Consider the following 26,104-nt stretch of genomic DNA (forward strand, 5'->3'; position numbering starts at 1 on the left):
ATTCTGAAAGAAAACAACATGTAAACTATTATTATAATAGTTATTATCAATTATTCAAACACATGATGAGTTACAGTCTGATTTCTGATCTGAGGTCAGATCTTAACAGAAACATCACCACAACAATGTTTGAACCCTAACACACTGCACTGTGTGTGTGTGTGTGTGTGTGTGTGTGTGTGTGTGTGTGTGTGTGAATGACTGGCAGCTACATTAAACCACAAACTCTAGTTTTACATTCAAAAGCAAACTTTATTAACACTGTTAGCATGTGGCTAACAACTAACAGCCTTACATAAGAAAACATGTTCACAGGAAGATTGATGATGATGATGATGATGGTGATCAGTGTGATTGTCTCAGTGTCTTATTGTGATTACATCTACTGGAGGTTCAGGATCAACAGACAAACTGTTTCACTTGAGGCCTGACACCCCCAGACCACTGGACCTCCAGTCCCCCGACCACCGGACCCCCAATCCCCCAGACCACTGGACCTCCAGTCCCCCAGACCACTGGACCTCCAGTCCCCCGACCACCAGACCCCCAGTCCCCCAGACCACCGGACCTCCAGTCCCCCAGACCAACGGACCCCAAGTCCCCCGACCACCAGACCCCCAGTCCCCCCGACCACTAGACTTCCAGTCTCCCAGTCAACAAATACCCAAGACCTCTGTCCCCTGGTCCCCTGATCACCTGGACCTCCAGTCCCTCAGGATCACTCTTACTTTGCAGTAATCTGTTGAATGTGTTTCTAAACACCTGAAACAATGAAGGTTTTGAGGTTGCTCCTGATTCTCTAGCTTTTGGTTTCAAAATCCAGTTTATATATATATATATTATGTATTATATTAATAACTTTATTAACTGAACCAGACCTGGACCAGGACATGGCTTTGGTCCAATATGAATGTAGATCATTTACTTTAGTGATGATCCTGGCTGATGAAGCTCTTCATACAGCAGTAAACTGAGGCCTGAAGGGACTGATGAACTTTAAGGGGAATGTATGGGCCTCAGTAGTAATTGTCGGGATTTACTGACTTCAGTGTTTCTGGATGAACAAACTGTCCTGATGGTAATGTTCTGTTCTGCTGAGAGAAAAAAATCATGTTATTTTCAAGATAACTTTATTGATCACTAAGGAAACAAAGTATAACACAGCAGAGGAACCATATCACAGAGGCAGCAGCAGAAACAGATTAGTATGAAAAAGTCTCAGTATCTTCTGCTCTGTTGAATGTTTTAACTTTTATTTCTACCTGGATACACACAGATTATATTCATCATCTATTTTTGTGGAGAGATTCTTGTTGTACGGTTAGGGTTACGACAGCTGATGGAACAAACTTGGTGCAGGGGGATCTGATTACCTACAGCCACGCTGCTGTTTGCCGAGTTGTCAGAAGTTAGTATTTCTTTTAAATAAGAGACCATGAACTAAGTGGATTATCTTGTACAACAAAAATGTTTAAACCTTTTGATGAAAAACTGAGCGAAACTCCTCAGTGCCACCAGCCACTGGATACTGTTATAAACCAAACCTGGAACATTAGTGGAGCCCTATCAGCAACCACTAGAACCTCATCAACCACTAGAACCTCATCAACAACCACTAGAACCTCATCAACCACTAGAACCTCATCAACCACTAGAACCTCATCAACAACCACTAGAACCTCATCAACAACCACTAGAACCTCAGCAACCACTAGAAACTCATCAACAACCACTAGAACCTCATCAACAACCACTAGAACCTCAGCAACCACTAGAATCTCATCAACCACTAGAACCTCATCAACAACCACTACAACCTCATCAACAACCACTAGAACCTCATCAACAACCACTACAACCTCAGCAACCACTACAACGTCATCAACAACCACTACAACTTCAACAACCACTACAACCTCATCAACAACCACTAGAACCTCATCAACAACCACTACAACTTCAACAACCACTACAACCTCATCAACAACCACTACAACCTCATCAGTTGCCCCTGAAAAGTAAAGAACTGCAGAGGAGAAGCCTAATGTAATTCATTGCACATCTTTTCAATTTATAAAGGTTTTAAATAAGAGTTTAAAACGGTTTGCAGAAAACAATCTAATCAGCAGACGTCAAGTGTCAGACATCGTTTTGTTTTACCATCACTGTCGTGCTCTGAGACTTTTAATCTCTGCGTTTGACATTCTGATAAAATTAATCCCTCTTTCATAATAACTAAATTATACTCTCACTTCTTTGACTGTACTTTCTTATAATAACCCCATGACTATGAAGATAAAGATGGCTTTAGTGTGGAATTGAATGTATCTGTAGGAGCTCTCTCTTTATGTCCACCGACTCTAAATCATAAGTAAACACAGCTCAGATTATCAGTTTATATTTCATACAGTTACAGGTTTTGTAAGATACTGATTTAAATAGTGGTTGGTGCAGAGCAACACAGATAACAATAATCAAATAACAGCTGATACAGATTATATATAACAATCCACTACTGTCACTGAGAATGTACCAAGCACCATGAAAACGTCTTTCACGCAGTTTTCATCTTTATCCAGTTACATGATGAAACCAACAGTGTTGATTTTTAATGTGTTAAAATGAGTGAATGTGAACCTACCTGCCTCTGCTGCCACTCTGAAAGAATGAACATATCTGGGCAGGTAACAGCACACCTGAGACAAACGTACCCTGAGGCTGTACCTGTCAATGAAGGTAAGAGAGAGAGAGAGAAAGAGAGAGAGAGAGAGGGAAAGAGAGAGAGAAAGAGAGAGAGAGTTAGGTCAAAGACAAAATGAACTCCGTAAACTTCTGGAAGAAAAAAAAACAAGGAAAGAGAGAGAACAAAGAAAAGAAAAAGTGAAGTGAAACAGATCTACATTTAAGTGGGAAGCCACCAGTGCATTGTGGAGCATACAGGCACCGATGACCTCCATGTTGAGGCCATGAGCGAGGTGGCTGAGAGCAGGGTGATTTCTTCTCCACTTCTCCTCAGGACAGACACCCCTCCACATGTAATTCATGAGATCTCAAAGAGCTCCGGCTAGGTGCTGGCCCACCAAACCAACATCAGTAAATGGGATATTTATGGGACTACACCTGAACAAGGCGTGGTGTGAACATTCGCCAAAACATTGGAGGATGTTACCCAACAGTGTGGCCCACACAGCTGCTACTCCCATGAGCTACAGATCACCCAGACACCAACAATAGAGTTAGAGGAACTCTACCCCATCTAGAGCATTAAGCTCTGTGATTGGATGTTTTTTGCCCAAATGCACATTGGGAGTTGTATTTAATATCTACCTCAAAGTCTTTATGTTCACAGGCCTCCTATAGATCCGACTTTTAATAAAGAAACTGATTTTTTTAAAACACAGTTGTTCATCTTTTAACCTGACTGAAGCATGTTCTTCACAAACTGTCAGTCACCAGCACTGAAGCCTGAAGCAGAGTGTTACTGCAGATACCAGCAGAGGTGAAGCCTCACCACCAGTCAAGGAAGCCGTCTGGCTGAAGAAGGAGGCGAAGCTGCTGGGTGGCAAGGTGCTGGGTGTGGACGAGATTCGCCCTGAGATGCTGAAAGCTTTGGACATTGATGGGCTGCAGGAGCCTCAGAGTTTTTTGAGCATGTCCAACTAGGAAGACCCAGGTAGACCCAGACCCAGGTAGACCCAGACCCAGGTAGACCTAGACTCAGGTAGACCCAGACCCAGGTAGACCCAGACTCAGGTAGACCCAGAATTTGCTGAAGGGATAATATATCCTATCTGGCCTGAGAATGGGAGAGGAACATCTGGAATACTCTGCTTAACCAGCTGCCACTGGATGGATGGATGGAGAGGAAGGTGAGTTCAGCGCTGTTGAACAGGTGAGTTCAGCTCTGTAGAAGAGGTGAGTTAAGCGCTGTTGAACAGGTGAGTTCAGCTCTGTAGAACAGGTGAGTTCAGCGCTGTTGAACAGGTTAGTTCAGCGCTGTAGAACAGGGGAGTTCAGCGCTGTTGAACAGGAGAGTTCAGCTCTGTTGAACAGGTGAGTTCAGCTCTGTTGAACAGGTGAGTTCAGCGCTGTTGAACAGGTGAGTTCAGCTCTGTAGAACAGGTGAGTTCAGCGCTGTAGAACAGGAGAGTTCAGCGCTGTAGAACAGGAGAGTTCAGCTCTGTTGAACAGGTGAGTTCAGCGTTGTTGAACAGGTGAGTTCAGCTCTGTTGAACAGGTGAGTTCAGCTCTGTTGAACAGGTGAGTTCAGCGCTGTTGAACAGGCGAGTTCAGCTCTGTAGAACAGGTGAGTTCAGCGCTGTAGAACAGGAGAGTTCAGCGCTGTAGAACAGGAGAGTTCAGCTCTGTTGAACAGGTGAGTTCAGCGCTGTTGAACAGGTGAGTTCAGCTCTGTTGAACAGGTGAGTTCAGCGCTGTTGAACAGGTGAGTCAGCGCTGTTGAACAGTGAGTTCAGCTCTGTAGAACAGGTGAGTTCAGCGCTGTAGAACAGGTGAGCTCAGCGCTGTTGAACAGGAGAGTTCAGCTCTGTTGAACAGGTGAGTTCAGCGCTGTTGAACAGGTGAGTTCAGCGCTGTTGAACAGGTGAGTTCAGCTCTGTTGAACAGGTGAGTTCAGCGCTGTTGAACAGGTGAGTTCAGCTCTGTAGAACAGGTGAGTTCAGCGCTGTAGAACAGGAGAGTTCAGCGCTGTAGAACAGGTGAGTTCAGCTCTGTAGAACAGGTGAGCTCAGCTCTGTAGAACAGGTGAGTTCAGCGCTGTTGAACAGGTTAGTTCAGCGTTGTAGAACAGGTGAGCTCAGCGCTGTAGAACAGGGGAGTTCAGCGCTGTTGAACAGGAGAGTTCAGCTCTGTTGAACAGGTGAGTTCAGCTCTGTTGAACAGGTGAGTTCAGCGCTGTTGAACAGGTGAGTTCAGCTCTGTAGAACAGGTGAGTTCAGCGCTGTAGAACAGGAGAGTTCAGCGCTGTAGAACAGGAGAGTTCAGCTCTGTTGAACATGTGAGTTCAGCGCTGTTGAACAGGTGAGTTCAGCTCTGTAGAAGAGGTGAGTTAAGCGCTGTTGAACAGGTGAGTTCAGCTCTGTAGAACAGGTGAGTTCAGCGCTGTTGAACAGGTTAGTTCAGCGTTGTAGAACAGGTGAGTTCAGCTCTGTTGAACAGGTGAGTTCAGCTCTGTTGAACAGGTGAGTTCAGCGCTGTTGAACAGGCGAGTTCAGCTCTGTAGAACAGGCGAGTTCAGCGCTGTAGAACAGGAGAGTTCAGCGCTGTAGAACAGGAGAGTTCAGCTCTGTTGAACAGGTGAGTTCAGCGCTGTTGAACAGGTGAGTTCAGCTCTGTTGAACAGGTGAGTTCAGCGCTGTTGAACAGGTGAGTTCAGCGCTGTTGAACAGGTGAGTTCAGCTCTGTAGAACAGGTGAGTTCAGCGCTGTAGAACAGGTGAGCTCAGCGCTGTTGAACAGGAGAGTTCAGCTCTGTTGAACAGGTGAGTTCAGCGCTGTTGAACAGGTGAGTTCAGCGCTGTTGAACAGGTGAGTTCAGCGTTGTAGAACAGGTGAGCTCAGCGCTGTTGAACAGGAGAGTTCAGCTCTGTTGAACAGGTGAGTTCAGCTCTGTTGAACAGGTGAGTTCAGCGCTGTTGAACAGGTGAGTTCAGCTCTGTAGAACAGGTGAGTTCAGCGCTGTAGAACAGGAGAGTTCAGCGCTGTAGAACAGGAGAGTTCAGCTCTGTTGAACAGGTGAGTTCAGCGCTGTTGAACAGGTGAGTTCAGCTCTGTAGAAGAGGTGAGTTAAGCGCTGTTGAACAGGTGAGTTCAGCTCTGTAGAACAGGTGAGTTCAGCGCTGTTGAACAGGTTAGTTCAGCGTTGTAGAACAGGTGAGCTCAGCGCTGTAGAACAGGGGAGTTCAGCGCTGTTGAACAGGAGAGTTCAGCTCTGTTGAACAGGTGAGTTCAGCTCTGTTGAACAGGTGAGTTCAGCGCTGTTGAACAGGTGAGTTCAGCTCTGTAGAACAGGTGAGTTCAGCGCTGTAGAACAGGAGAGTTCAGCGCTGTAGAACAGGAGAGTTCAGCTCTGTTGAACAGGTGAGTTCAGCGCTGTTGAACAGGTGAGTTCAGCGCTGTTGAACAGGTGAGTTCAGCGCTGTTGAACAGGTGAGTTCAGCGCTGTTGAACAGGTGAGTTCAGCTCTGTAGAACAGGTGAGTTCAGCGCTGTAGAACAGGTGAGCTCAGCGCTGTTGAACAGGAGAGTTCAGCTCTGTTGAACAGGTGAGTTCAGCGCTGTTGAACAGGTGAGTTCAGCGCTGTTGAACAGGTGAGTTCAGCTCTGTTGAACAGGTGAGTTCAGCGCTGTTGAACAGGTGAGTTCAGCTCTGTAGAACAGGTGAGTTCAGCGCTGTAGAACAGGAGAGTTCAGCGCTGTAGAACAGGTGAGTTCAGCTCTGTAGAACAGGTGAGCTCAGCGCTGTAGAACAGGTGAGTTCAGCGCTGTAGAACAGGTGAGCTCAGCGCTGTTGAACAGGAGAGTTCAGCTCTGTTGAACAGGTGAGTTCAGCGCTGTTGAACAGGTGAGTTCAGCGCTGTTGAACAGGTGAGTTCAGCGCTGTTGAACAGGTGAGTTCAGCTAAGTTGAACAGGTGAGTTCAGCGCTGTTGAACAGGTGAGTTCAGCTCTGTAGAACAGGTGAGTTCAGCGCTGTAGAACAGGAGAGTTCAGCGCTGTAGAACAGGTGAGTTCAGCTCTGTAGAACAGGTGAGCTCAGCGCTGTAGAACAGGTGAGTTCAGCTCTGTAGAACAGGTGAATTCAGCGTTGTAGAAGAGGTGAGCTCAGCGCTGTTGAACAGGTGAGTTCAGCGTTGTAGAACAGGTGAGCTCAGCGCTGTAGAACAGGTGAGTTCAGCGCTGTTGAACAGGTGAGTTCAGCGCTGTTTAACAGGTGAGTTCAGCTCTGTAGAACAGGTGAGTTCAGCGTTGTAGAACAGGTGAGTTCAACTCTGTAGAACAGGTGAGTTCAGCGTTGTAGAACAGGTGAGTTCAGCGCTGTTGAACAGGTGAGTTCAGCTCTGTAGAACAGGTGAATTCAGCGTTGTAGAACAGGTGAGCTCAGCGCTGTTGAACAGGTGAGTTCAGCTCTGTAGAACAGGTGAGTTCAGCTCTGTAGAACAGGTGAGCTCAGCGCTGTAGAACAGGTGAGTTTAGAGCTGTTGAACAGGAGAGTTCAGCGCTGTTGAACAGGTGAGTTCAGCGCTGTTGAACAGGTGAGTTCAACTCTGTAGAACAGGTGAGTTCAGCGTTGTAGAACAGGTGAGTTCAGCGCTGTTGAACAGGTGAGTTCAGCTCTGTAGAACAGGTGAATTCAGCGTTGTAGAACAGGTGAGCTCAGCGCTGTTGAACAGGTGAGTTCAGCTCTGTAGAACAGGTGAGCTCAGCGCTGTAGAACAGGTGAGTTCAGCGCTGTTGAACAGGTGAGTTCAGCGCTGTTTAACAGGTGAGTTCAGCTCTGTAGAACAGGTGAGTTCAGCGTTGTAGAACAGGTGAGTTCAACTCTGTAGAACAGGTGAGTTCAGCGTTGTAGAACAGGTGAGTTCAGCGCTGTTGAACAGGTGAGTTCAGCTCTGTAGAACAGGTGAATTCAGCGTTGTAGAACAGGTGAGCTCAGCGCTGTTGAACAGGTGAGTTCAGCTCTGTAGAACAGGTGAGTTCAGCTCTGTAGAACAGGTGAGCTCAGCGCTGTAGAACAGGTGAGTTTAGAGCTGTTGAACAGGAGAGTTCAGCGCTGTTGAACAGGTGAGTTCAGCGCTGTTGAACAGGTGAGTTCAACTCTGTAGAACAGGTGAGTTCAGCGTTGTAGAACAGGTGAGTTCAGCGCTGTTGAACAGGTGAGTTCAGCTCTGTAGAACAGGTGAATTCAGCGTTGTAGAACAGGTGAGCTCAGCGCTGTTGAACAGGTGAGTTCAGCTCTGTAGAACAGGTGAGTTCAGCTCTGTAGAACAGGTGAGCTCAGCGCTGTAGAACAGGTGAGTTTAGAGCTGTTGAACAGGAGAGTTCAGCGCTGTTGAACAGGTGAGTTCAGCGCTGTTGAACAGGTGAGTTCAGCTCTGTAGAACAGGTGAATTCAGCGTTGTAGAACAGGTGAGCTCAGCGCTGTTGAACAGGTGAGTTCAGCGTTGTAGAACAGGTGAGCTCAGCGCTGTAGAACAGGTGAGTTCAGCGCTGTTTAACAGGTGAGTTCAGCTCTGTAGAACAGGTGAGTTCAGCGTTGTAGAACAGGTGAGTTCAGCGCTGTTTAACAGGTGAGTTCAGTGCTGTTGAAAGAGCTTGTGTAGATGACAGCAGCAACAGAAGGCCTCACACACTCATTGCTAACCCTTTCACAAAGAGGCTTTGTGTGTGTGTGCAGACTCAGCGCTCTGACACACAAAGCAGCGACCGACACTAAGGTGTATAAAAGCTGTGAACTCACACAGGTGAGAAGGCACAGCACGTCAGCAACACGCTAGCAACACGCCAGTAACAAATCTACAGCATGTCCACCACACACATGAACAGGATGAGTAGGGTAAGTCCCACCATGCATCACTGCACTCAAATGCTCCTCACACACAGAGTCAGACAGGGCTCAGCTGGAAAACTGGTCAGATCAAAGATTTTTTAACCGGATTACATCAATCAGCATGGCCACATAACAGATCATCTAAAAATCAATACCACAGAAAGCAACAATATTGTTTCAGCTTGAAACTCAAAAACAATGATAATGATCAGAGAATAATGATGATCAATCAGGATGTTTATTGATCAGCACTGATCACAGACTGTTAAACAAACATAGTCAGACTGAGCTGATTTTATCAATTCACATCTGAGGCTGATTTATCTTCAACACAGCAAAACTACAACAGTTTTTATTATTGATCAGATATTGATCAGATATCGGAGACTGTCAGGGCTGAAACATCTCCAGTCCAGCTCTGAAAACCACACGTTTAGCTGCTGTAGGGATGATGTAGCAAGGTTTTTCCTATCATGCAATGGGGTCTGAAACCTGAAGAAGAGTCAACAGAAATCTAACCGTCTGTAGTCATGATTATTGATCAATTCTGATCAGACCTGAATCTCTAATCTCCCATGCGCTGTTAACAGCTAGACTGTGACTGTCATGTCACATGACCTAACCCTCCAACAGTCAGTAAACCTCACCACTTTGTTTAATCTCCTTTCAGATCATCTTCTACGAGGACAGGAACTTCCAGGGCCGCTCCTATGAGTGCAGCAGCGACTGTGACGACATGTCCTCCTACCTGAACAGGTGTCACTCCTGCAGGGTGGAGAGAGGCTGCTTCATGGTGTACGACCGCACCAACTTCATGGGCAACCAGTACTTCCTGAGGAGGGGCGAGTACGCGGACTACATGAGCATGATGGGGATGAACGACTGCATCAAGTCCTGCCGCATGATCCCCATGGTAACCACACAGCCAATCACTTTACATTATTTTGACACACACATCTTACAAGATGTTAATATGTCAAATGTTACAATTTGCTCTGTTGGCCTTAAGAACACACAACACAAAGAATTGCAAACTTTTCAAATAGGTTTCTTTACAAATTGAGAAAAAAAATCTCTGTTTCTTTGAGTGGTTTTAAAATATTTTGGGTTAAGGTTAGTTAAAGTTTATTCAGTTTTGTTTTTCTTAAAACCGTTGTTGATTCCATATAGTTGTCTCCTCTTTAAAATTCAATATAAGCCATTTATTTTTTATTTCATAAAATACACTGGAAGATCAGGCAGCTACAGTGTGAAACACTAATTCTTCGCTGATGATTAATAATTGATAATTGCTGACTGATTTCAAGTGTGTACTGGCCATGTGCATACCTGGTGTCACAGAAAATCAGTCCTTATTTGTACCTAAACTCACTACCAGTTAACACTGACTAATGATTGTATATTGATTACTGATGTGTTCCAGTACCGTGGCTCATACAGAATGAGGATCTATGAGAGGGAGAACTTTGGAGGCCAGATGTCCGAGCTGATGGACGACTGTGACAATGTCATGGATCGTTACCGCATGTCCAACTGCATGTCTTGCCACGTGATGGACGGACACTGGCTGATGTATGAGCAGCCCCACTACAGAGGCAGGATGATGTACATGAGGCCTGGAGAGTACAGGAGCTTCATGAACATGGGCATGGGCAACATGAAGTTCATGAGCATGAAGCGCATTGTGGATTCCTGCTACTAGGCTTGTCAACAAGCTGAGAAACAAGTGCTGTTGAAATACATTTTATTGCCTGTTTCTTTAAACACTGGTTTTTATTAAATCACATGTTAAATTAAGTGTAATCATGATGTAACTGCTGCTGAGGTTATTCACATTAAAGAACAATCAAGAAATGAAATGAACGTATGATGATCTGTGCTCTTTGGGTCATTTAGTCAGTCATCCTGTTCACACCACAGATACTTGTCAACTCTGGCTAACAAGTCACATGTTCAGTGATGATGCTAACATCTGCTACATGCAGAGAGAACCATGGCCTATGACATCCATGTCATATGTGTAGTACAGACCTTTAAGGAATCTTATATAAGATATTAAGGGAATTCTTGAGTTATTGCCAAAAATAAATTTTGTGAGGTCACAAGACCTTTGACCACTGTGGCTGGAGGCATAATAATAACGTTAGGATGAAGCTCCTGCTGTTGCCTGAGGAGCAGCACAGAGGTGACATTATCAGCTGTGAGACTCCCACACATCAACACAGAATATTGCAACCTGATCTCTCCCAACATCAGCTGTGTTTTTTTTCCTGACATAAAACCACATCAACAATCTGTTGTTACTGAGATGTTTTACTTTTCACCTGCAATTATTTTTAAAACAAGAAAATTCATCAGAGGGGCGTGGTGTGGCGTGGTGGTCTGGGCATGCTCCCCGTGTGTAGAGGCTGCAGTCAGCCCCGGTTCGGGTCCTGCATCGGACGGCCTTTGCTGCATGTCATTTCCACTCTCTCTGCCTCCCCATTTCCTGTCTCTCTACTGTCCTGTCGAATAAAGGCATAAAAGGCCCAAAAAAATATACTTGGAAAAAAAAAAAAGAAAATTCATCAGTAAACCTCTCATGTAAAGGCTGTAAATGATGTTCATTTTATTGTGCTGCGTAGACAGTTTCTGTCTTCTGACTGTTATATTGTTGTCAGGGCCTCTAAAAACCTCAGGAAGACTCTTGACCTGATCGTGTTGTTGCAGGTGGATTCTCACTGTTGTTGTGTTTTACCTGTTTGTAAAACTAACCTTTCAAATATTTCATTCCCTGTTTTACATGATCATAGTTTTGTATTAATATTTGTTTCTTTGTTTAACTGATGTTTTGTTATTAATTACATTTATCGATTTTAGTCTACATTTGAGTCCCATGGTTAACCCTAACCCTGTATGTTGTTGTCTCTGTGTTTCTCTGTGTACAACATGCTCATAATCAATTGGTGGGATTAATAAAGTTGTTCTGAGTTCAAATATTTTTTACATTTTTAATAATTTTTCCAATATGACTTGTCAAAGTAAGATTCTTGTTGAACCAGATGTTTAAAGTTAGTCTGTGTCATGGTTTGTCCTGATTGACCATTTTGGTTGGACATTTGATTAATTTCCTGTTTTATTCTGTAGTAGAGTCCATTGTGTGTTCACTGAAGGTGGTGGTTCCAGTTTCATATTTTTTCCAACATGTGAAGTCGAAGCAGTTGGTCTATAGATCCTAACCTTGTGTACATATGGGGACAGTATGAAGTGAGCCTTATTATGTAATCCTAATAATTCCTTTACTCCTCTTGCAGAAGTTGTTTACTCCAGTAGCTTCGATCTTTCCCAGACTACGGTAAACATCATATTTATATATATATATATATATATATATATATATATATATATATATATAATATTGCATTCTTCTCATAATCCTGTAGTGCTTCTATATTTCCTGTTGTTGTTCACTCTGTCTTTGTACCGTAACAAAGGTCCAAGTTAATAATTCTGCCTTATCCTTACCTCCTATTATTACATTTCCTCTATCTTTCATTATAGGATATCCACATTCTATCATCTTAAATCATACCTCACACTCGGTCTAATTATGTAATTACTATACTTCTAACTACTGCCTGCTCTATTTTGTCTCAGTCAGATTCTTTATTGCAGCAGTGCATTCTTATGTCCACTATCTTTTTCCTTTTAAGACAGTTTCCTTTTGAGATTGATTCTCTGGCTGCTCAGACAATAATTATGCTTCTTTCTGTACTGAGATCATTAGCTGTATTGTAGCCATTAAGAGTTTTAGGTTAAACAAGTAAATTCCTCTGATCTGTGTATGCAGCATTTTGGGCAGCGCATAAGTTGGGTTTGGAGTTTGTAGCAGATGAAGTTAGAAACAGGTGAGCAACAGTTTTCCGCCCGTGCTCATGTTTTAATTTGAGAAAAGTCAACAGGAATATATCATTTAATAAATCTCAGTTTCAGTTGTTGAAAATGACATACATCAAATCAAATCAAATTAAGTTTATTTATAAAGCACACTTTAAACAACCGGGGTTGACCAAGTGCTGTACAATAAAAACCATCAAGAACCACACAACGGGAGTCACGTGGGACCGCAGGGAAGATGGCGGCACAGTAAGAGAGCTCCCCACGACCGTCAGTTAATTATGTATATTTTGAGACATACACTTCGTTCTTAGTTTCAAAATTGAGGCCCTGTGTTAAAGACAAGAATTAATTTCGGTTTCCGACCAAAAATTTGTACTTCCCCGGCGAAATGTCGAACAACAGCAAAGCTAACTTTTTCAAAGGTGCGGCGACGAGAAGTAAGCTAACCTCAAAGACCAGCCCAACACCTGAACTCACCTCCACGTCTCCGACACCGGCATGTGAAAGCGACCCTAAACCTGGAGAAGTGTTTGACAATAAAACAATGTTTGAGGAGATACGGAAAATGAGTACCACTCTTCAGGTGGTGGCGACGGATGTTGTCTCAATTAAGGAGACAACGAAAGAGCTTAAAGATGCGGTGGAGAACATACAAGTGAGGCTGGGAGAGGCGGAACAACGCATATCGGACGTGGAAGACGTAAACGCACGAATGGAGGAAAGTATGGAGAAATGTGACAAGAGACTGGAAACACTGTGGATGCACGTGGAAGACCTGGAAAACCGCAGCAGGAGAAATAATTTAAGAGTGGTGGGACTGAAAGAGGGCAAGGAGGAGACGTGCAAAGTTATTCAGTATATGGAAGAGATCATCTCTCAGGGGCTCGGGCTGTCCGGCACTGAGTTTGACATTGAACGTGCCCACCGCTCTTTGGCACCCATACCGAGCCCGAATCAACCGCCCAGGACCATTCTGATGCGCTTCCTACGTTCATCGGCCCGAGACAAGGTGCTGCAGGTGGCTAAGGAGAGACGTGGGATCGACTGGGAGGACTGTAAGCTGTCCTTCTATGAAGATGTGACCAGAGAATTAGCGGAGAAAAGGAAAGCATTTACTCCAGTGAAGAGACGTCTGCATGAGCTAAATGTGAGACACAGGCTGGTCTACCCCGCCACGCTCATCTTCACATGGAAAGGGCAGAAGAAAACTTTCCGAGACAGCAAGGATGCGGAGAAGTTTGTGCGAGATGCTGAATAGAGGACCGGGGGACTTTACGAAACCAGACGAAGTGTGTGTGAATCTGTGGGAATAAGGTAACGTTGATGATGGTTTGTGGGAGGCAGGAAGCTAGAGCTGTGCTGTCACGAGCTGACAGGATGCGCCTCACGGACACGGTTAATTTAGATCAGGTTAGACGGGGGGCGGGGTGGGGGTTAGTTAGAAGCGCAGAGTTCTGGGCTGCTTTAACCGGGGTTATGTTTGTGTTTTTCATGTTTTATCTGTGCACCAAGACAGTATGTTTGAGAAGGCTTAACATTTTGAACAAACCCTTGAACTATGTAGTTATTATTCAAACCATGATGAGAGAACTGAGGTCAAAGAGTATTTACAGGTCTAGAAAAGAGGCTGGGTAGGGAAGGTTTTTCATAGCTCATACTCCAGTAAACAGAATGGGGTGATGATACTCATTAATAAAAATTTAAGTTTTGTCATGCTAAAACAACACAATGATAAGGACGGTAGAATTATTTGCATTGAAGCCTTGATCAATGGAATCAGGACAGTGCTATGTAATATATACGCCCCAAACAAGGAGGAACCGGATTTCTTTCATGAAGTTAATAGAGTGATAGGAAACATGCAGGGCCAGGTCATAATAGCAGGGGATTTCAACCAGGTAATGGACGGAATAATTGATAAGAGTAAGCCCAGTGGTAAATCTTCACCCAGGGACAGAGCTGCAATTCATATGCTGACAGAAGACTTGAGTTTGGTGGACATATGGTGATTGGTGAACCCACGTGAGAGGGAATACACCTTTTACTCCCATTGTCACAAATCCCATTCAAGGATTGATTTTTTTCTGATGTCTAACTCATTAATAGACTCAGTAGTGGACTGTGAGATAGGGGCTACTGCCCTCAGTGATCACGCCACAGTGGAGTTACATGTTGACCTGAACACAGATAGTGTGAAAAGAGGACGTTGGAGGCTTAACACCGCGTGGCTACAGGATGTGTCATTTAGCAATACGTTATCAGAGGATCTTAAATCTTTTTTTGAAATTAATATTGGCTCTACAGAAACAATTTCCTCGGTTTGGGAAGCATCTAAGGCTTATACAAGAGGGAAAATTATTGCTCACGCCTCAAAAATGAAAAAGGACAATGTGAAGAAAGAAAACACATTAGACAAAGAGATCTGTAAATTGGAGAAAGAATTGGCAAGTCACTATTCAGATAATCTATACAAAACAATTTGTAATAAGAAATATCAACTACATGATATATATAATAAAAAAGCTGAGTATGCCTTATTTAGGCTAAAAACTAATTTCTATGAAGGGGGTGAAAAGAATGGCAGACTATTAGCGAGACAATTAAGACAACAGGATAATTCCAATAACATTCCAATGATTAAGAAGGATAATGGGGTAGTAACCTCATCAAAAGAAAAATTTTATGAAAACCTTTACACATCCTCCTGTGCTCATAATCCAGAAGACACAGAAACATTTTTCTCAGGTATTCATCTGCCGAGTGTATCTAATGAGCAAAAAGACATGCTGGATGCTCCAATAACAGAGGAAGAGATTAGGGCTACTATTTCATCCATGAAAACCGGCAAGTCACCCGGTTTGGATGGCTTCCCGGTTGAATATTACAAGAAATATATTGATATCTTGGCCCCCATATTGCATAAGGTGTACATGGAGATATTTGAGAGGGGCTCACTGCCTGGTACGTTTAATGATGCTTTAATCTCTCTTATTCCTAAGAAGGACAGGGATGCCTCTGATCCGTCTAATTTCAGACCTGTGAGCCTTCTTGGGGTGGATTGTAAGATTTTGACAAAGACCTTGGCGTCACGTTTAGAGAAAATACTTCCAGACATTATAAATGGAGATCAAGTAGGTTTTATTAAAAAAAGGTCCTCAGTTGATAACATGCGAAGGCTCATACATCTGATGCATATGAACTGCTCTAATCCGGTACCAGTGGCAGCTTTTTCACTTGATGCTGAGAAGGCTTTTGACCGGGTGGAGTGGGGGTTCCTCATGTCGACTCTTTCAAAATTTGGGCTGGGTCCTGGCTTTTGTAACTGGGTGAAGATACTTTACTCTAGCCCAAGAGCAGCTGTTCTAACAAATGGGCTGATATCTGATTTTTTCTGTCTCTCCAGGGGGACAAGACAGGGATGTGCTCTCTCCCCATTGCTCTTCACTATGGTTCTTGAACCACTAGCTGTAGCAATCAGAGCTGATGTGAGGGTTAAAGGTGTGCAGGCAGGAGGTAGAGAGCACAAGCTATTTATGTATGCCGATGATATTTTAGCAGTGTTAGAGGAACCTGGGAACTCCCTGCCGGTGTTACTTGAATGTATCGAATCATATTCTAAATTATCAGGTTATAAAATAAACTGGCATAAGTCGGAATGTATGCCGATATCGCATACATGTCACTCTGGGGTTATCACTTCATATGGCTTCAAGTTTCTACCTTCAGGTATGAAATATCTAGGCATCCAACTAAATTCAAATCTGGACGAAATGATGCTCTCAAATATGGAACCACTCCTCCAGAAAATAAAACTGAACCTGGATAAATGGGGAAAATTGAGGCTCACATTGTGGGGAAAAATTAATGTAATTAAAATGGTGGTTGCACCGCAATTCAATTATGTTTCCATGATGTTGCCACTCAATATAGCACCACAGCTGTTTAAACATTATGATAAAATTATCAAAGACTTTTTATGGGATAAAAAGAGACCAAGGATTAATATAAAGAAGATGTGGGCACCGAGGGAAATAGGAGGTATGGGTCTACCTAATGTAAGATTATATAATCTATCATTTGAAATGTCTAGATTGATAAAACATTGGAAGGGGATAGATCAGGAGCTGAGCTGGATCAAAATTGAAAGACAACTAACTAGCCCATTTGAACCTCTGGATGTCCTCTCACATGGGGCAACAACTTCTGGACATAATTATTTTTCAAACCCAGTGCTGTCTTATTCTAAAGCAGTTTGGAGAGAAATTCATAAGATATATAGTATTTCGCACTTGAGACAACCTTACGCCTCTCTATGGTATAACCCAGCCGTGCGTATTGGGAAGAAATCTGTTTATTGGAATCAATGGCTTGTAAGAGGGATACACAAAATAAGTGACCTGTGTGTGGATGGAGTGTTCATGTCGTTTGCCTATATTATGCAAAAACATAATCTGGAATATAAAGGTAATTATTGGAAATATTTACAAATAAGAGACTGTATCACAAAGGGTCAATTTAATCACCACAAGAATACATTGATGGAAGTTTTGGATCTACCAAGTATAACACACAGAGCAGCCATATTCTACAAGACATTTAATGGTTTACAAGAAGATGTGTGTAAAAATCTGAGGATCATTTGGCAGAAAGACCTAGGGTGTGATCTGAATGAGGAGCATTGGTTAAATATCTTATCAAATACAGGGAAACACATAAGAGAGGCAAAGGGGAAATTTATTCAGTATAAGATAGTTCATCGATTTTATTTCACCCCTTCAAAACTACATAGAATGGGCTTATTAGGAAGTAATTTATGCTGGAAGTGTCAGAGTGAAATAGGGACATTTTTACATGTAATTTGGGGATGTAAACTGGTGTACCCGTTTTGGGAGAAAGTATTGGAACATGTGAGTAAATGGCTGGGTGTGGCGGTACCTATATCACCAAGACTATGTTTGTTAGGGGACCAAACAGAAATACTAAATATATCTAAATATGAACGAGGGGTTTTAAAAGTTGGGATGGTCACTGCTGCTCGAACAATTCTCAGAGTATGGAAGAGTACTGTCGCCCCAGATGTTAAAAAATGGATGGAAATGATGTCAGAAGTTGCATCATATGAACGCATGTTGGCTAGAATTAACAATGAAGAGGAACATTTTAGGAGGGCCTGGGAAAGTATTTTTTTGTAGGTAGGATATATGGAAAAATGTGAAGACATGGTGCTGAATGTATATTGTGGGTGTTTCAAAAAAGGAAATGTTGATTTGCAGGAGGCCTTTGTATATATGGTTGTATTCTGGATATACTGTCTGTTGATGTTGGTGTCAGTGCTTATTTTCGAGTTTGATTGTATGTTTATGTGTGTATGAATAAATAAAAAACTTTAATGACAAAAAAAAAAGAACCACACAACATAGAAGTAGCTAAAATGTGATGTGTTAACTATCTCATGGTCCGAGACAGGCATGGAACATTTTGAATTACATCCGTGCGTTTGTTCTCAGTGGGTGTCGGTTGCTCCATCTAACCTCCGGTGGTTAAGATATATTTTTTTATTAGATTAACCATAATAGTTGCCTGTTTTACACTTAATCCCTTTAATTTTCCTTTAGTCGTTATTCTGTTGTCCCAGTTTGCTTCTTGAAATGTCCATCTCCCTTCTGTTTCATTTCGTTGTACTTCCATTTCTCCTCCTGTGTTTATGAAATTTGGATAGCGAGCACTTCCTGTCATGCTTCCTTTGAATACTTCCAGGCTAGTTTTTCCCATTAAGACTGTGACACCAAAGTGAGATCTATCACTGATTCTGTACCATTTTTACCTGATCCACCATTTAAACACACTTTTCATCTATTAGCTCCACTATTATTTCTCCATTTAAATCTTCCTGTTCACACCAAACTGTGTTGGGTGCATTTACTGTAGATCTCCACACCAGATAACATTACCTCTCTTATGTTCCAATATTGTTTTTAGTTCTCCTTTCTGTAGGTTTTTCTCATGGGTATTAAAATGAACCACCTTCAAACTTTCTTTCTTTATCCATAATTCAATAAGCACTAGTCCCAGTTCTTGTATTATCATTAACTGTCTCCTTGTCGAAAATCTGTGTGGATCTTTTCTTGTGATGACTCTTTCACATTTAGAAATTTACCTGCTGTTTTAACTATAATTTGGACTTCTTCTGTCAAAGTTTTTGCTTGTTCTGAACAGCTGATGACGAAGACAATAAAAGCTACTAATCTGTCCCATGATATTCCTGTGTTGCAGTCATGTGACTGTCCTGATACTGAACTCTTTTGCCTCTGTAACTCCTTATTTAATCCTCCATTAATAAATGTTAACAAACTATGATGAAAAAGAAAATAGCAGTGTTTATTTACATACTTGGAAATACACACTGTGGTGTATAAACTGTTACTAAATGAATATGTTTTTATTTTCATATGGAATAAGTTTTCATATTTAAATGAAAAAGAAATGTGGAAGAATGTATTTCATTTATGAAAAAACATTTCATGAACATCAGTTACAGGATTTGAAACTGTTAACACCATAATAAAGACTTTAGAATGTGTTTATATGTTCATGAACTACATTATAGTCAGTTAAAAACTATAAATAAAGTTTTTACTTTTACCTGCAGATTTTCTCTGAAGTCACAATGATTTTTTTGTCTTAAAACAAAAATTGTGAAATGAGATTTAGTTTGTTGTTTGAACATGAAGAACTCTTGACAGGATGCAAACAGGAGGCTTTACGTTGGATGTTGAATTATTTGTGGCATACTTTGTCATATTTTGGAATATTTGAAGAAAAATGTTTAGACCTTTGTGCATGACAGTGTCATATTCAGAGGTTTTTGTTCCAGAAAGTGAGTTCCACACAGTGAACAGAGGCCTGAAGGAGACACACAGCTGCTGTCTGTAGCTCTTTGTCTGTAGTTTCTAAGAGAAATGCCGAACACTGAGTGTCTCTTTTATGGCGTGCTGCTGGCTCAGGCTGTTTAGACAAAAGGCTTCAGCTGCTCAGGTGCTATAAAGAGCAGTCGCTGCTCAACAGGTAACAGACACAGAGGACAACCACCACTGACAACTGCAGCCACATCAGCAACCAGCTGACCAACGTAAGAGGCAACATGACTTCCAGCAGCATGAACATGAGCAGGGTGAGGACTCAAACACAACACTCTTTAATCTTTTTCAGTATTCACTTAACTTTTAACTTTACTACTCATATGCAAGATTTACCAACTTACCACTTTAACCCAACTCTGTGAATTGGGCAGTAAGAACAACTTTTGGGGTTTCCAGGTTTTATTACAAATTTTTTTTTTCCAAAATCTGTATGGCAACAAACTGGAGGGTTTCTAACCCTTTCACAAATTGTAAGAAATTAGAGATTACTAAAAAAATATTAATATAAAAATTTGTAGTTGTAAAACTTTGGAACTGTAATATTCTTCAGCATCCTCTCGATCATGATCGATCTGTATCTTGGTAGAGTTCAGTTAGTTGTGAAACATTTTTGTTGGAAACAACAGAATAATGAGACACATCAGGAGTGCTAAGTAAAGTGTCTACTTCCAGTTGCTTTAGTTTCACATAAAAAACTGTTGTGGTGTTGACCAGATTCTTTTCCCACATGTCACATAATAAAGAAAAACTCTGCTGTAGTTGTGTAATTATGTTTATGTCTCATGTTCGACCCTTTATCGGTCTCTTTTTCTGTCTGCTGTCAGATCATCTTCTACGAGGACAGGAACTTCCAGGGCCGCTCCTATGAGTGCAGCAGCGACTGTGCCGACATGTCCTCCTACCTGAACAGGTGTCACTCCTGCAGGGTGGAGAGAGGCTGCTTCATGGTGTACGACCGCACCAACTTCATGGGCAACCAGTACTTCCTGAGGAGGGGCGAGTACGCGGACTACATGAGCATGATGGGGATGAACGACTGCATCAAGTCCTGCCGCATGATCCCCATGGTAACCACACAGCCAATCACTTTACATTATTTTGACACACACATCTTACAAGATGTTAATATGTCAGATGTTACAATTTGCTCTGTTGGCCTTAAGAACACACAACACAAAGAATTGCAAACTTTTCAAATAGGTTTCTTTACAAATTGAGAAAAAAAATCTCTGTTTCTTTGAGTGGTTTTAAAATATTTTGGGTTAAGGTTAGTTAAAGTTTATTCAGTTTTGTTTTTCTTAAAACCGTTGTTGATTCCATATAGTTGTCTCCTCTTTAAAATTCAATATAAGCCATTTATTTTTTATTTCAAAAAATACACTGGAAGATCAGGCAGCTACAGTGTGAAACACTAATTCTTCGCTGATGATTAATAATTGATAATTGCTGACTGATTTCAAGTATGTACTGGCCATGTGCATACCTGGTGTCACAGAAAATCAGTCCTTATTTGTACCTAAACTCACTACCAGTTAACACTGACTAATGATTGTATATTGATTACTGATGTGTTCCAGTACCGTGGCTCATACAGAATGAGGATCTATGAGAGGGAGAACTTTGGAGGCCAGATGTCCGAGCTGATGGACGACTGTGACAATGTCATGGATCGTTACCGCATGTCCAACTGCATGTCTTGCCACGTGATGGACGGACACTGGCTGATGTATGAGCAGCCCCACTACAGAGGCAGGATGATGTACATGAGGCCTGGAGAGTACAGGAGCTTCATGAACATGGGCATGGGCAACATGAAGTTCATGAGCATGAAGCGCATCATGGACTCTCACTATTAGAGTCACCATGGAAACACTGAAAAATATAAATAAAGTTTCATATAAGTGAATAAGGATTTCTGTCTGATCTATTGATTAAGATACTGAACTGTGTGACTTCGTTGTTTTGGCTGTCAAACATCAAACTTGATTTGATTGTCTCAGGAAAAGAAAACAGTTAAGATTTAGATTACAGGCTACAAGTTTCAGAGTAGATTATTGGTGTGACTAAAAAACTTCCTGGGTATTTAGAAACAGCCAGAGTTGGGACATAACCTCCTGTCTATCTTGTGTAACTCAATGTTATTCATCATTTGATATTTATTTCTTGCTTCTTTCTGTGAAAATGAAGTGTATTCAGTTATAGTACAGTAGCTTCCGTGAAAAAGTGTAAACCTTAATGATTTTAACAAAGTTAACATTTACTTTGTGAGCACAGTGAAAGACCACACACCTCCAATGAAATTAAACTACAACCACAGAAAATATCTTTCATGACTTAATGTACAATGACTTTTACATGGCTTTTTATGCCTTACTATGCTATAACTCTTTACACCTTAGTATGTTTTGACTTTTTAAATACAATGACTTTTTCATGATTTTTTTATGACTTACTATACTACTGTACTACTTTTTAAATACCTTTCATGACTTAATGTTATAACCCGATAAATAGCAGTTATATTTTTTCTCCTTTAAAAGGTGTAATTATTTCAAGTTATTAATAAGATGCCTGATTAATATTCAGTTGTCATGGTTAAGTTCATGTTAGATGGAGGTAAATTAGATTTAAGAAGTTAAAATGCATAAATAATTTATAGTTAAAAAAATATGCACCTTTAAAAGATATTTCATGGCCTGTTCAGTATTTTAAAAGCTAACAGGTAATGCTGGTTACGTTTGAGAAGTAATGACCCTTAAGAGTTTGTCACGGCTATGAAGGGTTTGTCAGGGTTTGAAGGGTAAGGCTGGACCCAAATGCAGCCAACATGGAGTTTCTTCAAAGGTGAGTAAACATGGCTTACTTAATTTTCAGATTTGGACTTGGACCTGGGACTCTGGGACCTGGAGTCTGGCTCCAAGATCCCGGTTGTAACCTTTTGGTGCAGGTCTGTTAAAATATTGTTCCTCCAAGAACCAAGGCGTTGTAGTTATGAAACTTAACCAAACGAAATATGACTTTTACATTCGTTACTAAAACCTATCCAATCAAAATCTAAAGTCTGGTAAGTTTTTGTATGTGACTGGTTGTTCTTATCCGTCACTATTACTGAGTACCGCCCACCTCAACCTTTCACATTGAGCTTCATGGCGTTGTGCAGCTCACACAAACATACATGCAGAACAAGCATATTTTAGCTCTCAAACTATCAAAGTAATGACGGAAGGAATACAAACAGTGCAGACAGACAAGCAGTGTTCCCAGTGCAAAAGACTTTGATTTTGTGCAAGGAATTACAAGAAGAAAATGCTTAATATGCGTTGCTTTTATTCTACAGGTGTTTCTTCTTGATAAACCCAGAAAAAGGAACCAAAGTAGCGATTCAAAAACTCCAAACGTGGTCTCAACGTGAACCCACGAGTCCTCATCCTGATACAAGAACTCTCCGATCACGAGTGGCGTTAAGCCTAAGTATGGACTCTTTCTGTCGACTCTGGCTGTTTGTTTGAGAAGAGGTAATGATTTCACTGTTAAATCCACAATGTGTATTATGGTAAACCCTACTTTTTCTGGTAGAGGGCCACCTGCTTGTTTCATGATGTTCTTTCTTTGCAGGAATGTTTTTATTGCAACAAAAAACTTAGAACAATCCAGACAGGGACAGTGTGGGTTGTTGTGCACCTGGCACTTAAACTTTGTGACACAAATTTCCAGATCTAATCCAATCTTCTGGAGTATTTCAACTTGGATTCAGTCACAGTTAAAATAACCATTACATGTAGCTTCTTTGCATGTTGTATACATTGGGGAAAAAAAAATGCATCCAATTGTTTACGATGGCTGTTCATTAAATGTCAAAAAAAGTTATATTTTCCTCTCTTGTCTTTTCTCAAGATGTTTTTGCATGTTTTGGTCTAGGCGTAGTAGAAATAATTTTGCAGGTTTATAAATAAATTTTACATAATAACTTGATTATTAAAACATAAAAATACAGCATATAATTCATAGATTTTATGTATAATATACAGAACAGCTCCATTTAAAATGCAAAGTTTTACTGTTATACCAGTTTAAATGAGATTTTTGTTTGATATTTCCCTGTTCATTTGATCATTTATTGATGCATAATAAGCAATTTTTACATGTAAAAAATACAGGAAATGGTCTATTTATATACAACACAGTTATGTGAAATTAACACACTTTCTTTGTAGACTTAATAGTTTTTTAATGTGATTCTGATGTAATTTAATTCACTGTAAATCAATTAACATATTTCCTCAGTAAAGTTATCTACTGTGCTGCTGTATTTTTTACAGGAATTCTCTGGTAACCACAGCTGCCAGTGTTTTCTTGTAAAAACAAGTTTTTTTTTTCTTACAGTGTATTACTATACTATGATGTTTGGATGAATTTTTATGCATTATTATAATATATGCTGGTTACATGTTGCCTATGTAAGTGCCCATCAAGGGGGAACCCCCCACACCGGCACTGCTGCTCCCTCTCTAACCTGGCTCTGGAAGCAGTTGCAACTGCCCATCCCCCACTTTCCAACTGGGCGGAGTCAATGTAGCAGCGTGAGACCAGCTGAGACACGAAGCATCACAACCGAAGTCAGACGCGGTTTTTGGAAAGTGTCACTGCACAGGCAAGACTTTAACATCTGATTTTTGCTTCCACATGTCAGTTAATGCTGTTTGTGAAAAATGATTTTGCCATCAAGAAACTTATCATGAAGTCGTCATGTTACGTTGTGGTCCATGCTAACTACTAACTGTCAGAATACATGTTTGTTTACCTATTTGAGCTTGAACTGCAGTGACAGACACGTGCGTTTCTTCATTTGCTTCTCTGAAAATGAGCAAGTGGTCAAATTAATAAGCTTTCTTTAGAACTTGTTTCCCTGCATTTTTACATCTAGATTGTTTGTGATGTTTGTTTGAGTCTTAGTTTGTTGAGCTACTTAAAGTTCTGAAGTGTTAATTCTGCTCCCCTTCTCCTTTTGTGGGTGTGCCTTTGTCTGTGTCTGTCTGGAGCTGGGGCAGCGCCAGGAGGTCAACTGGAATCAAGCTGTACACCCGCTGCAATCACTCACCTGCTCCTCATCTCACAATCAAGCCACCTACACTGCTGCAGGATAAAAGACCGGTTCATTCTTCCACTCGTCGCCAGATCGTCCTGTGTCCTGCTTTCTGGCTCCATTCCTCACGTCAACCAGCTCTGCTTCAGCTACTCACCTGCCCTTCTGGAAACTCCACAGCCTGGATCCACATTGGCCCTCAGCCCCCCTTACTGGTTCTCTACAAAATAATCTGTGATTCTCATCCTATTCGGTGTCCTGAGTCTGCATCTTGTGGTCCCACATTCAGTGTACATAACATAAAGAGTGAAATACATTAAGAAATGCAAAATAAAAACATGTTGGTAATAAAAAACATTTATTTATTTATGCATTTCTACATTTATTTATTTATTTCCACATTTATTTATTGCTGTGTGTATGTTAATTAGGTAGGTGGTCCTTTCTCAGTCTAAAGCCAGATTGGTTATAGCGGCGTGATTGATTGGATGGATCTGCTATACTGCCTAACAGTGGTTAACACCAGTCTGGTTAGCAGCCACTGAACTTTCAAAGTTAAATATCTACATATAGCACATTTTAATGATGAGACCTGTACGTCTGAAAAATAGATCATATGGGCTGTGTTTCAGTTACTGGTTACTCAAACTTGTTTCATTGTCTGACAGCAGAAACAGAAAACACGACAATGAGAACAGCTTTATTGTGAATTCAGCTGTATTAAAATACTGTATATGTGAGCACAGAGAGGAGGAGAGAAGCAAACAGATAAAGATCTGAAACCAGCTGATGCGAGGCAGGATGCAAATACGATGTGACGACGCACAAAACATCCCATCAGGGCTGCATAAAACTAACTGAAAAATGATGGGTGTTGAACTCAATTCACACCATATTGTTGTTGTTATTATTATTATTATTATTATTATTAATAATAATTATCTTCATTCCAACCAGCTTGATAGTCCTCCCCTTCCCCCTATCTCTCCTCTCAGCTTGGCCTACATAGTGTGTGTGACACTCTGGGTGATGGGGGGTTTCCTCCCTTTTAAAAGGGAGGGAGTTGCCTCCTGCGAGGCAGCACTGGTGACTCCCTTTGAGGAAAAGTAGTGAAATTTTGTTCAAAAAGTCACTAGATTTGTTGTTCGGTGCGTCATGAAAAAAACGTCACTCGAGTCTCACAAGTCACTAAATCTAGCATCAAAGTCGCTGAGTTGGCCACAGTGGAAAGGCAAAGGTCCTGGGTATCAGTCAAGCCAGTAGTAGCAGATCAATCCAATCAATCACGCCGCTACGACCAATCCGGCTTTAGACTGACAAAGAACCGCCTACCCAATTAACATACACAAATAGAATTAAAGAAATAAATAAATGTAGAAATAGGTCAATTAATAAATAAATGTAGAAATACAGAAATGAATGAATACATACATAAATAAACCTTGAAATGAAATGATTAATAAAAAAATAAATGTAGAAATGCCAAATGAATTTAAAAAAAATACAGAAATTACAGTGTTTTTATTTTGCATTTCTTTATGTATATAGACATTTCTTTATGTATTTATTTATTTATACTTGGCATTTTTTTGTCCTTCATGCCAAAGGGTTATTTTACCCTGAAAAAGTGCATACCTGCTGGTGTAAATTCTCATT

General features: G+C 41.3%; 2 protein-coding genes across 3 annotated transcripts; both read left to right on the forward strand.

The window, feature by feature from the left end:
* The first annotated feature begins 8,539 nt into the window (after positions 1–8,539).
* On the forward strand, positions 8,540–10,268 carry LOC130175707 (gamma-crystallin M3-like). Its single transcript, XM_056386207.1, has 3 exons — positions 8,540–8,572; positions 9,237–9,479; positions 9,990–10,268. Exons 1-3 carry the CDS (start codon positions 8,540–8,542, stop codon positions 10,266–10,268), a joined length of 555 nt encoding a protein of 184 aa, XP_056242182.1.
* Positions 10,269–16,978: 6,710 nt separating this feature from the next.
* On the forward strand, positions 16,979–21,233 carry LOC130175706 (gamma-crystallin M3-like). 2 transcript variants are annotated; one of them, XM_056386205.1, is made up of 3 exons: positions 16,979–17,164; positions 20,185–20,432; positions 20,943–21,233. In XM_056386205.1, the coding sequence occupies exons 1-3, from the start codon at positions 16,984–16,986 to the stop codon at positions 21,219–21,221; spliced, it is 708 nt and encodes a 235-aa protein (XP_056242180.1). In that variant the 5' UTR covers positions 16,979–16,983; the 3' UTR covers positions 21,222–21,233. The 2 variants fall into 2 exon arrangements, with proteins under 2 accessions (XP_056242180.1, XP_056242181.1); XM_056386206.1 differs by lacking the exon at positions 16,979–17,164 and adding an exon at positions 19,587–19,616 and having other exon boundaries at positions 20,190–20,432.
* Positions 21,234–26,104: the final 4,871 nt, after the last annotated feature.

Source organism: Seriola aureovittata, chromosome 10 (genome assembly GCF_021018895.1).
Source record: "Seriola aureovittata isolate HTS-2021-v1 ecotype China chromosome 10, ASM2101889v1, whole genome shotgun sequence".
NCBI lineage: Eukaryota > Metazoa > Chordata > Actinopteri > Carangiformes > Carangidae > Seriola > Seriola aureovittata.

Bases quoted from the DNA above. Each gene is read 5' to 3' on its own strand.
- LOC130175707 (XM_056386207.1), top strand. From the start codon at position 8,540: ATGTCCACCACACACATGAACAGGATGAGTAGG. The intron at 8,573-9,236 runs GTAAGTCCCACC...ATCTCCTTTCAG, and splicing joins ACATGAACAGGATGAGTAGG to ATCATCTTCTACGAGGACAG. The intron at 9,480-9,989 runs GTAACCACACAG...GATGTGTTCCAG, and splicing joins CCTGCCGCATGATCCCCATG to TACCGTGGCTCATACAGAAT.
- LOC130175706 (XM_056386205.1), top strand. From the start codon at position 16,984: ATGGAAGTTTTGGATCTACCAAGTATAACACACAGAGCAGCCATATTC. The intron at 17,165-20,184 runs AGGCAAAGGGGA...TTTCTGTCTGCT, and splicing joins TACAGGGAAACACATAAGAG to GTCAGATCATCTTCTACGAG. The intron at 20,433-20,942 runs GTAACCACACAG...GATGTGTTCCAG, and splicing joins CCTGCCGCATGATCCCCATG to TACCGTGGCTCATACAGAAT.